The 17869-nt window shown below is 31.6% G+C and overlaps 1 protein-coding gene across 1 annotated transcript in view; it reads right to left on the reverse strand.

Annotated features, from left to right (window-relative positions):
• The window catches only part of LOC114347092 (metabotropic glutamate receptor 2), a 265338-nt gene that overhangs the window by 52301 nt on the left and 195168 nt on the right, over nucleotides 1-17869 (reverse strand). Inside the window, exon 4 of the mRNA XM_028297829.2 lies at nucleotides 8314-8476. Within this exon, the coding sequence (XP_028153630.2) occupies nucleotides 8314-8476 (163 nt within the window). The remainder of the gene's footprint in view (nucleotides 1-8313; nucleotides 8477-17869) is intronic.

The raw sequence follows: 17869 nt of genomic DNA on the forward strand, positions 1-17869 counted from the left end.
TTTTTGGAGATAAAGTTAGGTGACAACTTCAATAATTATAATTGCCTGAAACATTAATAAAAAATATAAATATTTAAGAATTTCGAAAAATATCAATTTTTTTCTACTTTCATGGCTTTTAACTTTAAAACGATTCACTTTGGAACAAAGTCGTAGCAAAAGAAAATAAAGATAATTGAATTTTGTATAATATATGATGGGTTTAAAATGTCTTTAATTATTACCCTTTCTGCAAAATAGCAATAAATAGAAAATAAGGGGGCAAAAATACTGTTTTTATTCAATGTTTTTCAACTACTTTGGTTGTACTTAGAACCTTCATAATTCGCTTAGAAAATTCTTACAACATACTTAAACCGTCCACCAAATTTCATTAAAATCGACTTAATAGATTTTGCATAATAATTTTGCGATATATATATTTTTTTAAAAAAGTTCAAATTTTTTAAAACCTTTCTGAACAAAAAGTAGACCATTTAGAAGTTTGCTAATTTTTTTACATATAAAAATGTTCTCTACCAATCTAATACACTTTACATAATTAAAATCCGATTATTTAGGCGGCCTCAGCGCTTTTCTAAAGTTATAAACAAAGTTTTGGCTTTTAAACAAATACAGTGAGAACGTTTGAGTTGGAATAAATTCATTTTCTTGAGAATGGGCGACTCTGGAGATAAATCCCGAAACAGATCGATTTTTATTTTTAAATTATAATTTTTTGGCAAAAATATCATACGAGTGACGTCATCCATCTGGGTATGATGACGTAATCTAAATATTGGAATTAATTTAATTAATTTTTTTTTTTAATTCAAACCCTGTATAAATAATTATGCTAATGTTTATATTAGTGAATACAAAATTGAATAGCCTTTCGATTGAGCTATCACACGGCACCTATTCTCATTTCAAAAAATCATCGATTACGTCATCACGCCCAGATGAATGACGTCACTAGTATGATATATATATACCAAAAAATTAGAATTTAAAAATAAAAATCGACCTGTTTCGGGATTTATTACCAGAGACGCCTATTCTCGAGAAAATGAATTTATGCCAACCAAAACTTCCTCACTGTATTTGTTTATAAGCCATAAAATTGTTCATAACTTTGAAACAGTGCTGAGGCCGCTTAAATAATCGGATTTTAATTCTAAAATGTATTAGATAGGTAGAGAATCTCTTTATATGTAAACAAGCTGAAAATGTGAGCATTATCATAACGAAAACTTTGTTTATTTACGTATTTTAATTTATAATATTATGGAAAATTGCTATTATGAAAAGTTGTTTAGAATTAAAAATTATGTTTTAATGTGCAATTATATCATTCTAATTTAAATGTTATGAACTATAAAGGTACTTTACTCTTTATCGAAATTAATATTTTTTATAAACCTCGTATAAAATTAATCAAATTTGATATAATGTGATGGTTGCATCATAAATCTTAGACCATGAAGAGCTTTTTATCAAGAATAACTTTTCTTCGTCACTTTAAAAATAAAAGAGTTATAAATGAAAATGTTGTTGGTATCCATAATTTGAGAAAAATCTTCAAATTTTTTTTTCCATTAGAAGGATGTAATTGCACATATCGGACCATAATTTTTTATTCCAAACAATATTATTTCATATAGTCGGTTCGCTAATCTCAGACACAACTGTCTAGTGATTTTTGTAAATAATTTTGCCAATTTGCCAAAAAAATTACTAAATAGTTAATAATTACTAAATAATTAGCAATTTTGCCAATTTTGTCAAAACTCGCAAAAAACAAAAAAATTACCTACGAAAATCACTAGCCACTTGTGTATAATTTTTTTAGCGCACCGACTATAATAACAATTTTCATTTCATAACAAATGGAACAGTCCATTTATCATTAGATAATCCCATTAAAGGGGAGGCCGTATACTCGTATAAACCTTTTTAAAGCTGTTAATAAATTATTGCCTTTAAAATATACTCAAATTGTTGACGTTTTGTGTGTCGGCAGAAAATAAAAGGATTGTGACGTTACATTTTAGACTTTGAGGTGGATTATCTCGAAGACGGTTAGATATATCGAAATGCCGTTTTCAGATTTGGATTCAGAAGAAAAAACTACATAAGAATCCATCGATAAATCTGCTCTAAGTATTGCAGGAGCAGCAACGCAATAACACAAAGATTTTGCGAATTTATAAACGAAAAGTTTTCATTGAAAATTGAGCAAACTTCTAAATGGTCTACTTTTCCTTCAGAAAGTTTTTAAAAAATGTGAACTTTTTAAAAAAAATTTAGATTGCAAAATTATTCTGCAAAATCTATCTGGTCGATTTTAATACAATTTGGTGAACGAATTAAGTATATTGTAAGAATTTTCTAAGCGAATCACGAAAGTTCTAAGTGCAACCAAAGTGGTTGGAAATCATTGAATAAAAACAGGCTTATTTTCCCCCTTATTTTGTATTTATTGCTATTTTGCAGAAAGGGTAATAATTTAAGACATTTTTAACCAGTCGTTTGTCATACAAAATTCAATTATATTTATTTTATTTCGCTACAACTTTGTTCCAAAGTGAATCGTTTTAAAGTTATAAGCAAAGAAAATAGAAAAAAATCGATATTTTTCGAAATTTTTAAATATTTAAATTTTTTATTAATGTTCCAGGCATATTTGAGAAGGAGCCTAAGTCAATTATTATTGTTGAAGTTGTCACATAACTTTATCTGCAAAAATCCGAATGCCACCTCGCATATCCAAAAATAGACGTTTTTCACAGATCCGCCTTAGTCTAAAAGTTGTCACCTAACTGTCGTCATGTAGAGACACATTAACTCGCTTTGCAACCCACTTGATGGAGAAACTCATACTTTGCCGAATGGCATAATTCTTTACAAATACTATGCATCCTATGTAACTTTAAGCAAATACGAGGTTATAATATAATTACATATTGTTGTGGAATGGTTTTTTAAGGAAATTCAAAAAAATTAAATTTATATCAACGACCATGAAATGATAGTTTTTTCATCACCGTGTATATGGCCAAATTTGTTTAGAACTTAATTTTACTGGTAAACAAATGTTTCGGAAAAATTAAAACGATTAGTGATAATTATTCGACTAAATGGACGGGGCATTAACAAAGCATTTCGGTGATTAGAAAGTGGAGAGAGCGTTGACGGGACAATAACGTTTTTCAGATCCTTCCGGGAAGGTATTTTAATGTGGTATAAAAACTGTATTATTTTTAGTTGTAAAAGTAGAGAGTAGAAAATAGCTAATTATGATTTTCCTTGAAATTTGACAAATTGGAAAAAGTTACATGGAAGAATATTGGGTTTCTTAAGAAATAAATGGTTTGAGAAAGGTTGTTGTTTATTGGACGAAAAATATCGAGAGAAGGGATAATGGATGTGAGAGTATGGATTTGAGAGAAAAAGAAAGGCACTGTGTAATTGACATCTGAACAAGGCAGTCGAGTTTTAAAAATGGATAATCAGTAAGAGTGGTGTGATCAGCCTTTGTGAGCAGAGTCAAGTTGAAACCAAATCGTCGACCGGTTGAGGAGTTAATTTTCCTGGTCCGAGGGAGATTTCTTTGTTTTGTCTAGAACGAGTAGCTGATTATTATCCGTTTGTGTACTAGATATTCGAGCAAGTCCTGTGTGTTTTTCTTGGAAGCAGTTTTGACGAGGGGGATTTTTTTGCAACAACCAAAGAGTACGTGTTGAGAGAATCAAGGACAGCGCAATCCAGAAAACGAGGAAGTGAAGAATAAAAGGTTAGTCAAATCATTTGTCTGAATGGAGAAAAGTTATTTATATAAGACCATATTTGTTTACTTGTTTATTAAACAATATTTTTTTAACACATTAGTCATTTCAAATTTGAGAAATCAATTCAAAAGAAGAAAAGTAAAATTCATTCAATTTAATATGAGTAAATAAGATATTAATTAAATAAATAATTTTGTCAAAACAAGGAGATATCAGAGTTAGAGTTTTAATTTATTAAATTTTACTATTTTTGAATCATATGCACACGGCATTTGATAAAAACAATAGATTACATTTATATGAATTTGAGTGTTTTCAATTTCCCTGTTTCTAGGGTGTTTTCAATTTCTTCTTCTGGAAGAAGTAAGCAACTAGAAATACTAGAATCCACAGATTACAGGTATTGGATCAAATACAAAATTAGCCCTGATAATAAAATTGATTGGAAAATTTAATTGGAATTTAGTTATGTCTTTACATAGGCAATAAATGAAATAATTGGATAATCAATCAAATTAAGAATTTGCTAATTAATCTAAATAAATAGCAAAGGTAGAGCATAACAATATATACCATTTAATGGGTTCTCACAAGCAGCACAAGCAGTGATCACAGGTTAGAAAGAGCTAAAATAACGATATCGATCGAAAAGGAAAGACTCAAAATGATAAATAAGAAACACACAAAGAAATGGGTAAAACCAACTAATATTCAGGAGTTCGAAAAATATATTAATGATACATTGAAAGATACAACAACAACAGACATTAATATACTGAACAAGCAAATAATCACCACAATACAACAGGCTCAAACTAAATACTGTCCAACAAACCAAAAAGATGAAAAACTAAGTCAACCTACTAAAACCCTTATAGAACTAAGACGACAGATGAAAGGAGATACAAGTTCCAGCAAAGAAGCGCTAAATCAAATAAATAAGACTATCACAAAGTCAATAAGAAAAGACATAAGAAACTACAATGTAGAAAAAACAAAACAAGCAATAGAGCAAAATAAGAACATGAAAGTTTTGAAGAACGTAAGCGTACAAAAAGGAAAAATAGAAATCAACAAACTAAGAAACAGAACTGGAAAAGAAACTACAAACAGAGATGAAATATTAACAATAGTCGAAGAGTTCTACACAGAGTTATACAAATCAAGAAAAAAAGATAACAATGCGCAACCTCCAATTACAGTAAAAACTGGGGTATTAAATCAAGGATCGGATTTAATGCCCGATATAACAAAATCAGAAATCAAAGAGGCTCTGAAGAAAATGAAAAATAATCGAACCCCAGGTGAAGATGGAATAGTATCAGAAGCACTAAAAATTGGAGGAAATATACTACTTGAAAAAATTAAACAACTTTTCAATATCTGCCTTCACAACGCCAATATTCCAACAGACTGGAACAACGCTACTATGATTCTATTACACAAAGCAGGAGACAAAGCCAATTTAGAGAATTACAGACCGATTAGCCTCCTCAGCCATTTATATAAGTTATTTACGCGAATAATAGTTAAGAGAATGGATAGAAAGTTAGAGACTTATCAACCAAGAGAACAGGCAGGATTCCGAAAAAATTACGGAACAAATGACCATCTACAAAGTATAAAAACCCTGATAGAGAAAGTAGTGGAATACAATAAACCCCTAGTTCTACTTTTTATCGATTTTCATAAAGCCGTTGACACAGTTGAACTTAGCAAAATATTACAGGCGCTTAAAGAATGCAGGCTAGATTATAGGTATACAAAATTATTACACAAAATATACTTACAGGCAACAACCACTGTCAAATTACATACTAACAGTAATCGCATAAAAATAGAACGGGGGGTTAGACAAGGAGACCCAATGTCACCTAAACTTTTTAATACGGTCTTAGAACATGCTTTCAAGAGTTTGGATTGGATGACAAAGGGAATAAAAATAGATGGAGAATACCTAAACAACTTACGTTTCGCCGATGATATAGTCATAGTAGCTGAGGATCTAGGCATGGCAAGAGAGATGGTACAAGAACTCGTTGTAGCTACAGAAAATGTAGGTTTAAATATAAACATCTCGAAAACAAAAATAATGACAAATTTGGTACCCAACCAGAACATCAGTATTGGTGGGAAGGAAATAGAACTCGTAGAGAGATATAAATACCTGGGACATGAAATTACGATTGGCAGGGATAACCAGACTCATGAGCTGAAGAGAAGAATCGGTCTTGGGTGGGCAGCATTTGGAAAACTGAGAGAAACTTTTAAAAGTGAGTTACCCACATGTCTAAAGAGAAAGGTATTCGATCAGTGCGTCCTCCCAGTCTTGACGTACGGATCAGAAACACTTACCTTAACTAAAGCCTCGGCTACCAAACTAAGAGTCACGCAGAGAAGAATGGAGCGGTCAATGTTAGGAATAACTCTGCGAGACAAAATCAGAAACGAAGAAATCAGGAGAAGAACAAAGGTGACTGACGTCATCGAGAGGATAGCCAGGTTGAAGTGGAGATGGGCAGGACACGTAGCCAGAATGACAGATGGGCGATGGACGAAGAGGTTATTGGAATGGAGGCCAAGAGAAGACAAGAGAAGCGTCGGTCGACCGCCTACAAGATGGACTGACGACTTAAGAAAGGTAAATAAAAACTGGATGAGGGCGGCGCAGGATAGATGGGGTTGGAAACGAGGGGAGGAGGCCTATTTTCAGCAGTGGACTTTTGAGGCTGGATGATGATGAATGGGTTCTCATCTGGGTATTTCTTTGGTGTCTCAGCTTGAGTTTAACCTGTTCTTAACAGTTAGTCATTTCAAATTTGAGAAATCAATTCAAAAGAAGAAAAGTAAAATTCATTCAATTTAGTATGAGTAAATAAGATATTAATTAAATAAATAATTTTGTCAAAACAAGGAGACATCAGAGTTAGAGTTTTAATTTATTAAGTTAGGAATTGTTGCAACAAAGTTAAATTTTACTATTTTTGAATCAAATGCACACGGCATTTGATAAAAACAATAGATTACATTTATATGAATTTGAGTGTTTTCAATTTTCCTGTTTCTACCCTGGAAGAAGTAAGCAACTAGAAATACTAGAATCCACAGATTACAGGTATTGGATCAAATACAAAATTAGACCTGATAATAAAATTGATTGGAAAATTTAATTGGAATTTAGTTATGTCTTTACATAGGCAATAAATAAAATAATTGGATAATCAATCAAATTAAGAATTTGCTAATTAATCTAAATAAATAGCAAAGGTAGAGCATAACAATATATACCATTTAATGGGTTCTCATCTGGGTATTTCTTTGGTGTCTCAGCTTGAGTTTAACCTGTTCTTAACAGTTAGTCATTTCAAATTTGAGAAATCAATTCAAAAGAAGAAAAGTAAAATTCATTCAATTTAGTATGAGTAAATAAGATATTAATTAAATAAATAATTTTGTCAAAACAAGGAGATATCAGAGTTAGAGTTTTAATTTATTAAGTTAGGAATTGTTGCAACAAAGTTAAATTTAACTATTTTTGAATCATATGCATACGGCATTTGATAAAAACAATAGATTACATTTATATGAATTTGAGTGTTTTCAATTTCCCTGTTTCTACACTGGAAGAAGTAAGCAACTAGAAATACTAGAATCCACAGATTACAGGTATTGGATCAAATACAAAATTAGCCCTGATAATAAAATTGATTGGAAAATTTAATTGGAATTTAGTTATGTCTTTACATAGGCAATAAATAAAATAATTGGATAATCAATCAAATTAAGAATTTGCTAATTAATCTAAATAAATAGCAAAGGTAGAGCATAACAATATATACCATTTAATGGGTTCTCATCTGGGTATTTCTTTGGTGTCTCAGTTTGAGTTTAACCTGTTCTTAACAGTTAGTCATTTCAAATTTGAGAAATCAATTCAAAAGAAGAAAAGTAAAATTTATTCAATTTAATATGAGTAAATAAGATATTAATTAAATAAATAATTTTGTCAAAACAAGGAGATATCAGAGTTAGAGTTTTAATTTATTAAGTTAGGAATTGTTGCAACAAAGTTAAATTTTACTATTTTTGAATCATATGCACACGGCATTTGATAAAAACAATAGATTACATTTATATGAATTTGAGTGTTTTCAATTTCCCTGTTTCTACCCTGGAAGAAGTAAGCAACTAGAAATACTAGAATCCACAGATTACAGGTATTGGATCAAATACAAAATTAGCCATGATAATAAAATTGATTGAAAAATTTAATTGGAATTTAGTTATGTCTTTACATAGGCAATAAATAAAATAATTGGATAATCAATCAAATTAAGAATTTGCTAATTAATCTAAATAAATAGCAAAGGTAGAGCATAACAATATATACCATTTAATGGGTTCTCATCTGGGTATTTCTTTGGTGTCTCAGCTTGAGTTTAACCTGTTCTTAACACTGATGATGATTTTGTAAAAAATCGAAAACGTTCCGTGACTAAAATCTATTATAAATTAGAAGAAATAAAATGATTTCAATATTTACCTGCACTCCGACTAATCCGAAGCATATGACGAGCTGGGATCGGGGTGATATGAAATTCGGTCGTTTTGCGGAGTGTTTGCCAGCGTTGAAAATCCTGGAAATTCGATTGGTTTTCGTGAGTAACGCTGCATAGACCACCGTGAAGCAAAATCCTGCACTAAACCTGTAACAAAATACACAGGAGTTGCATTATAGTTTTTCAGATAAAAGGGTTTATGTTAGTTTGTAGACCTGATGGGATTTCCTGTAAAATATCCTTTTGTATCAAAGTATAAAAGCACGTTATAAATCATGTTATAAATAAGTACATAATAGACTAATAGTCCAGGAACCAAAGCTTTTCACATCGTAATTTTTACAGAATGGATGAATTTGCCTGAAAATTTGAGAATAAGTAGTGGAGAGTCCATGGCTCAAAATCTATGTGATGCTGACAGACGCTTTTACCATAGGGGTGGTTGCCACCCCATCTCGGGGGTGGACATTTTTTATTACATTTTGACCGCAACAGTTAATAAAAACATTCATTCTAAGCAAACAATGTTATACTTATACATTTTTTTTTTAAATTAATAATTTTTGATTTATTCAAGGTAAGGTGGTTTTTGCATGATATAACAAGTTTTAACTATCAACAGCTTACTCAATTTTTGCCGTAAAAAATTTTTGCAAACCAAGTTTTTGGGAATGAACTAAGCTACAATTTCATATTTAAATATTTTTTCGTATCTCTGATGCTAATCTTTTTATTCTGAAGAAAAGGGCATTTTTTATCAAAGTACAAAAACTTGTTATTCGATTTTAACTCCATTTTTTAAACTAATCATTCTAAGCCGATCAAACTTCTAGAACCTATTAACAATACATAAATCAAGAAATCCAAATCCAAATGAAAAATTGTATTTAGGGTGGTGATAAGGAGGTTGCTTACGACACTTTTTTGCTGAAAAAATAGGGACTGACATTATTTTCATTATAAGCCACTTAATTTTTTTAGTTAGAGCTTTTTGTATTTCTGGAGATACATAATATTTTTAAATACTTTAAGTTATCCTCGAAAAATGCATAGTTTTTTTGTCCTTTGACTTTGAAACTACGATATTTAGCATTTGACGAAGAGGAGCCAAACTTCTTGAATGGGGTTGCTTGCGATCACTTTTTCGCTGGAAAAAATAGGGACTGACATTATTTTCATTGTAAGTCTCTTAAGTTTTGAGCTAGAGACTTTTTTTATTTCTGGAAATAGATATTTTTTAAGTACTTTAAATTAGTTTGAACAAGCTGTTCTCGAAAAATGCATAGTTTTCCCGTATTTTGACTTTGAAACTACAATATTTAGCATTTGACTAAGAAGAGCCAACATATAATAAAGTATAGCTCGATTACTATTCGTCTTCAAGAAAATTAAAAAAACAAACGGTTTTGTGTTTATTTTTTCAAAAGGTACATTTTTGTTAAGTAAAGTTGCTTGGATAAAACGAAAACTTTTTGAGTTATTAGCAGAAAACTGATTAAAAACTGATTTTTTCGATATAAAACTAACACTTTTGATAGCGAATAAATCGAAAACTATTAATTTTATCAAAAAAATGTATAGAACGTTTTTTGCTTATAATGAATGTTTTTACCAACTCTTGTGGTCAAAATATAATGAAAATTTTCACCCCCGAGATGGTGTGGCAAACACTGCCATGATAAAAAAGTCTTTTGGCATGATATAGATTTTGATCCGTGGACTATCCACTACTTATTCTCAAATTTTTAAGCAAATCGATCCATTCTGTAAAAATTGCGAGGTTTTGTCCTATTTTAAGCTTCATTACTTGGACTATAACTTCAATATTGATAACTATGGGAAAAAAGGTGTGAATATAAGATGAATTTAGTGAATATACAATAATTGAAGTATCTAATTGGTCCGTTTTGCACTAAAATTTTCGGTTATCTGATGCGTTATCACAAACTATTTACTCAATATTACATCTATTTTTACAACAAACTGGATATAAAAGAACATCAGAGGTTAGAATCTTCAATCTTTTTTATCGAAAAATAGGCCAATTACTTGGGAGACACGACACCATAGAAGGGATTCGGAAAGTCAGAAAAATTAAAGGGAGTCAGGAATTACTAAAGGGGGTCAGGAAAAATTAGTGGGAAAATTTAATTATGGAAAAATTAGAGGAAGTCACAAAACATTAGAGGCAACCAGAAAAAATTAAAGGGAGTAAGGAAAAAAAGTGAATCAGAAAAAATGGAGTGTGTCTGAAAAATTGGAGGGGTGCAAAACAAATTGTAGAGAGTCAGAAAAAGATGGGATGGAGTCAAAAAAAATAACGATTAAATGGAAAGAACTCAGAAAAAATTTGAGTTGTGTGACTGTAAATGGCAATGGCAACAACGAGATTTATCAATTTTGTAAAGAAACACCTCTGTCAGACTTCATTAGAATACAAAGATTGCAATGGGCAGGACATGTGATAAGAATGGGAGAGGATAGGCTACCAAAAAGAGCACTGAATGCTAGAATGCAGAATGCTAGAATGCAGGGAATGAGACCGGTTGGAAAGCCCAAAAAGCGCTGGGAAGACACAGTAAACAGCGACGCACAAGCCCTTTTAGGAGTCGGTGTATGGAGAAGAGCAGCAAGGGTGGAGGAAAAAATGAACGAGGTCAAGGCTCAATTTGGACTGTAGTGCCGTAGAAAAAGAAGAAGAAGACTGTAGATAGCAACTGATTAGATCCCTCGTAGCATAACTACGGCAAAATCACTAATAATACATAAACATCCATTTTCTAGCAGCAAAGTTAATTAACTACCCTCTACTAATAGACCTGGATCCCGCGTACCAAAAAAAAGTTGATTAATAGTAAGCTGAAAATTTTTTAATAGCTTAACGGTGTCTAGTCGGCAAAACTTTGATGAATGGGAACACTGGAACAGGGGAAGTTTTAATTGTGGAACAGGTTAAAAATTTGGAACGTCAGCCTATGAAAACGTTCCATGTATTTTGTAGGACAGAACTTCCAATTGATTTGTTTTAAATTTAATTTAAACTCTCATGCAAAAATAAGACTGGTGTTTATCACCAACTGGGCATTTTAATGAGTGGCACACGACGAACATATCAAATGACAGGAATCATGTTGGTTAGTAATAGCAGTCTGATTTTTGCATGAGAGTTAAATAAAAGTTCCCCTGTTCCCGTACATCAAAGTTTGCCCGACTAGACATCGTTAAGCTATTAACAGATTTTCAGCTTGCTATTAATCAATTTTTTTTGGTACGCGGGATACAGAACTATATTAACTACTAATAAATCTACCCTCTGAGTTTACAATGGGTTGTATAATATGTCGTTTCTTAAACGTAAATTCTTTAATCTTACGATGTAGTTACACTTCTCGGTTAAATATACTTCATTAGTCTTTTTAACATTTCTTTTTATCTGTCTGGGAATTTTTTGGTAGTCTGACAACCTATCTAAGAGAGTCATTAATATTCAGCTGAGCGGGGTGTTATTTGGAAGTTGGAAGGAAGTTGTTTGTCACATTGACTACAACTTGTGCGTGAGGGTTAGATTTTGATTATACGTAAGTATTGATATTATAATATTCATACTATAATATATTAAGATCATAATACAATTTCTAGAGGAAAGAGGAGAAATAGTAAATAACAAAACAAAACAATGGATGTTAAAGAAAGTATAAATTACAAAATTGAGGTGTACAAGATCCAGTGAAAGCAGGTTGATAAAAATAATGGAATTCAAGGCTTAATTCCTGGAATGAAGCCGGAGCCTGTAGGAACGCCGGTCATCGTAGAAGATTCTGACTAAAAAAAGTACATAAAGATACGTTGAACATCATATAAAGGAATAGTCCAAGAGGCAGCGCTGAAAAATCTCTTTGAATTTACTAAAGCTAGATTTTTCACAGTTGATTACTGTGATTGTGTAGGGAAACATACTGCGGTCGGTCAAGCGAAACGTAGAAGAGGGGTTACTGAGAGGGTATCAAAGTTGCTTTCCTACGAAGGTAATTAAATCCATTTACTACGGCTGAAAATCAGTACACACATTCTAAATTAAATATAAATAAAAGATAAAATAAATTTTTTTTTTATTTTTAATTCAGTTGCAATGCGAAGGCAAAACAATCTTACTTTTCAATTAGAATCCGGAGCGCAGTCCAGTCCCTTGAATCACGATTTTCGGCTCTTATTGGAGCCTCATCGGAAAGAACGTAGGCTTGTTCTCCATATCCCAATTGATCCGTACTGAGAGGTTTTCCCACCCATTGCAACTGAAGTGAAAATATTAGGTGACTAGCGTCATCTGGCAATTAAAAGATGAAGTTTTCGATCCTAATAGCATTATTAATAATATTTAGAAAATATTAAAACATTACTAAAAGATTTTTAAATCGAAAACTTATTGGTCCATTTCCTTGGTAACACCTCCAAGGCTTCTAAAATTTGCAAGCCAAATGGATGCTGAAGCGAAGAAGACAAGAGGGAATTCAAAAAACTTACCATTCACGACCCCGTCTGTTCAGCTGGTAAATTCCAACAGAAAATGGACCTAGTTACTCGAAGGAGGTATTACCAAGGAAATGGACCAATAAGTTTTCGATTTAAAAATCTTTTAGTAATGTTTTAATATTTTCTAAATATTATGAATAATGCTATTAGGATCGAAAACTTCATCTTTTAATTGCCAGATGACGCTAGTCACCTAATATTTTCACTTCAGTTGCAATGGGTAGGAAAACCTCTCAGTACGGATCAATTGGGATATGGAGAACAAGCCTACGTTCTTTCCGATGAGGCTCCAATAAGAGCCGAAAATCGCGATTCAAGGGACTGGACTGCGCTCCGTATTCTAATTGAAAAGTAAGATTGTTTTGCCTTGGCATTGCAACTGAATTAGAAATAAAATTTTTATTTTATTTTTATATTGGTCTTTACTCCATCGAGTAACTAGGTCCATTTTCTGTTGGAATTTACCAGCTGAACAGACGGGGTCGTGAATTGTAAGTTTTTTGAATTCCCTCTTGTCTTCTTCGCTTCAACATCCATTTGGCTTGCAAATTTTAGAAGCCTTGGAGGTGTTACCAAGGAAATGGACCAATAAGTTTTCAATTTAAAAATCTTTTAGTAATATTTTAATATTTTCTAAATATTATTAATAATGCTATTAGGATCGAAAACTTCATCTTATAAATAAAAGATATTATAGTCGGTCGGTCGGCCCCAGTGAATTTACAGGGTTATTCACTATATTTTGACCCCCTTGTAAACTGCTCTATTTACAGAATTACAGAAAGTTATTCTATTTTTAAGTTATGCTTTTTTGACATATATATCTTACTAGTGACGTCATCCATTTGGGCGTGATGACGTAATCGACTATTTTTTTAAATGGGAATAGGGGTCGAGTGCTGACTCATTTGAAAGGTTATTTAATTCCCTATTTAGTAATATTAACAGTAATATGATTAATTATACAGGGTGTTCAAAAATTATTTTTTAATTAAATTAAGTGTTTAATTAATAATTCAAAAAATATGTTTAGACACCCTGTATAATTAATCATGTTAATGTTTGTATTACTGAATAGGGAATTGACTAACCTTTCAAATGAGCTAGCACTCGACCCCTATTCCCATTTAAAAAATAGTCGATTTCGTCATCACGCCCAAATGGATGACGTCACTATTACGATATATATGTCAAAAAATCATAATTAAAAAATTGAATAATTTTTGTATTTTACGTTTTTTTCTAATTCTGTAAATTTTTTTTTATTAACTCCATTGAATACAACAATCTGCCCATTGGGCATTAAGCATTTGTTATGGTAAAAAATACAGACATGTAGAGAGTTACTCCAGTGAGTAACCTCTTTAAAATTCTAAAATTAAAATTTTATTAGTTTGAGTACACTTATTATGTTCAGTTGGACAAGTCGGACGACAATTGCCTTTTTAGTCTACGCACTTCAAAAACGTCCCGCACATTTAGTTGTCGAGCAAACGCATTAGGATGCACTAGCTTTCCTTCACAGTATTTAGCAAATTCTGTAAATAAAGCAGTTTACAAGGGGGTCAAAATATAGTGAATAATCCTGTACATTCATTGGGGCCGTCCGATCGCCTCTGTCCCGTCATACAGCTAACCGACTATAATAACTTTTATTTATATTCAATTTAGAACGTGTGTACTAATTTTCAGCCTTAGTAAATGGATTTAATTACCTTCGTAGGAAAGCAACTTTGATACTCTCTCAGTAACCCCTATTCTACGTTTCGATTGACCGACCGCAGTATGTTTATCTACACAATCACAGTAATCACCTGTGAAAAATTTAGCTTTAGTAAATTCAAAGAGATTTTTCAGAGCTACCTCTCCATCTAGAATGAAAATAGAAGAGCATACGTAAATTTAAAAGGAATAGAAAATGGAAAATTCTTGGAAATGTAACGGAAAAATGGAATGCTGAAAATTCACAATTAAAATTTTCATTTAGTGTCTTTTTCTACCAGCAATTTTTATTTTCCCCATATCACTCGCTAAAATCTATCGTCCGTGTCCGAGAAATAATATATAAGCATTATTTGAACTGAATGAGGTGCACCGACCACAGGAGAGTAATAAGAAATTTATTGCTTCGGCAGTGAAAGGCCGTTTAATTTCAGAAACGGATGGGAATTTTAAAACTCCAACAGCAACGAAAGCACGTAATAGAAAACATGTTAGTATTAAATTTATAGGACTCTTTATAGTGTACTTAATGGACCAGCATCTCTCAGTATCTCTCAGCGATGATAAAACGTTTGGATTGCAGGTAGAGCCAGAAAGTTTTAAAGTTTTAACTATTAGTTAGAGCTATTATTATTAGCGTAATAGTAAAATAGATGGTTTGACTATAAAACAGAAATTATGTTTAAGGCAAACACTAACAATCAAGTGGAAAGTGAAATATGACTTATTCAAGAAAATATTTACTGGTCAAACATACCATGTGGTGTTCAGAGGCATAATCCTGTTTCAATGAGCTGTATGGGTTTCAAGTCTATCAGTAGGGTGCTAACCTGGATGTAGATCCCTCCTCCTTTATCCGGCTACTCGATCCACCCAACAAAAATGTAGGCCGTTAAGGAGCAATAATGACATATGCATCAGAAACAAGACCCGATACAGCCACAACACAAAGACTACTGGAAACGACACAGATGATAGTACTGAGAAGAATTACAGGAAATACCCTGAGAAATCGAAAGAGGAGTGATACATTGAATACATTGGAACATAATGTAATGCAAAGTATATAAACGAATGGACACGAAATAGAAAAGAAGAATGAAATAACCACATCAGCAGAACGAGGGACACATGTGTGGTCAAAATAGATAAATCACCAAAAATAGATAAATCACCAATCCGTAAAAAAGTATGAACAAGGAGAATTGCTTATAAATATGAAGAAGAAGAAGAAGAATAAGATACCACGTGGTGGAAATTTTACTTCAATCTACACTAATTGTTGAGAAAAAGGGTATTTAAGTGTTTTCCTCTAAGGGTACAATACCAAATATTTAAGAGGATGGGTACGTATTTTCGGCTGCAATGCTATTCAAATGGGGATTCATTTTTTTGGAATCCTGTGAAAACTAATAAGTATTTCTGAAAAATTTAAACGGAGAATGAAAGATTACGTTATTGGCGAGGGCCGAAAGTCCCTGAGAACTTCTATAATGTTTATTTTAATAAGTTACAGGGGTGAAAAACTAAGAGAAAATTTAGTGTGATATTTAATTTAAAAGATCTCATTCAAAATAAAAGAGATTTAAAAGATCTCGGTAATAATATAGTCTTTCATTTTACGTTTAAATTTTTCAAAAATATTTATTGGTTTTTTCATGATTCGAAAAAAATGAACACAATATCCGTGGTAATATTTCCAAATCTATCTTTGTCATACAACGCACTCAGTCGAATAGAATAATATTGTCAGCAAACTGTCAGTCAGACAGTGACAATCAGTGACAATTTTAAATATTTGACATGGCATCAGGAATATTTTGAGTTGTTGATTAAATAATATTGATATATAGTGTATTTGATAAATAATTGATTTAAGACGTGAACTTAATAAAAAGTAATTTATTGTGTATTATTTGTGGAACATCCAAGCAGAGAATACATCAGGATATATTCTGTGATCCAAGTATTTTGTTGTTAAAGATGTTCAAATTTGTAAGCGTTCCATAGTAACAATATATTATTAAAAAATCACTTTAAAACTCTTCCTTTTTCTCGATTGAGTATTAGTTTTTGTTGTACATATAAACTATTACAATCACTGAATACATAGTTAGTGAAAAAATTATCACATTTATTAATTTAATTAATAATTTGCAATTATAAAAATAACAGTTATCCAAGAACATTCAAAAGCTATCTCTTTAAATTAATGATGCCATTTTCAAGTAGAATGATATTCTAGTAATGCTCACATATTCATACCAGTGTGAATTTTACTACACGTAATTTGCCGTGTAAGGACAGAAAAAGTAGGGATACCCGTAATATATTTGCCAATTATGTACCGATGGCCTTAAGGACCATGGTATTGTGAACAACGAAGATTTTCATTCGATATTAATAGTGGACTTTATAAAGGATGGTTCAGTAGTATTGGTCTGGTTTTATAATTTAGCAATTAAGATGAGAATAAAAAATAATCGGTCGAGAGAGAACATTTTGTTATGTTTGTATTTTCTTTCATCAATGTGTGATCCAACGAGTTCCATCTTCTGATTGTTTCGTTCTTGTTTAGTTTTTCTCCATAGTTCTTCATTTGTTTTGGTGTTGGGCCAATATATCTCCAGAATTAATATACATCTGTTTACACAAACTTGTATATCCTTATATAAAATATTCAAAAAAATATTCTTATTTTAGTGTTTTGACTAATCTGCGTTGATATCCATGTTTGACAGGATTCCAGAGGCCTGTTATGCTTTTCTTATTATGTGTCTAATGTCTGCCTGGACCTGGAGGATATCGAAAACTCAAAGAAATAACGAGAATCATTTTATAAACGGAACTAATATCAAAAGAGTTGACGAATATGCATATCTTGGAACAATGATAAAGTCCACAGGTGATTACTTATATTACAGGAAATCAAAATCAGAATAAAAACGGCTAGAGCAAATTTTAACTAAATGAGATAAGTGCTCTACATAAGAGATTTAAAGTTGGAGCTAAGAGTTAGGTTGGCTAGGTGCTACGTTTTCTTGACTCTGTTTTATTTAATGGGAGCTTGGGTCATGAATTCCTCATCAATAAAAAAACTAGAATCATTCGGGGTGTGGGTGTACAGAAGAATTCTGAAAATATCGTGGACAGTACACGTTATAAACAAAGAGATTCTGAGAAAGATGAATAAAGAAAGGGAAACCTTAAATACCATAAAAATAAGAAAATTAGAATATTTCGGACATATTACACGTAGAGAGAGAAAGATTCAAGAAAAAAGAGGCA

The sequence above is a fragment of the Diabrotica virgifera genome, chromosome 9, assembly GCF_917563875.1.
Source record: "Diabrotica virgifera virgifera chromosome 9, PGI_DIABVI_V3a".
NCBI lineage: Eukaryota > Metazoa > Arthropoda > Insecta > Coleoptera > Chrysomelidae > Diabrotica > Diabrotica virgifera.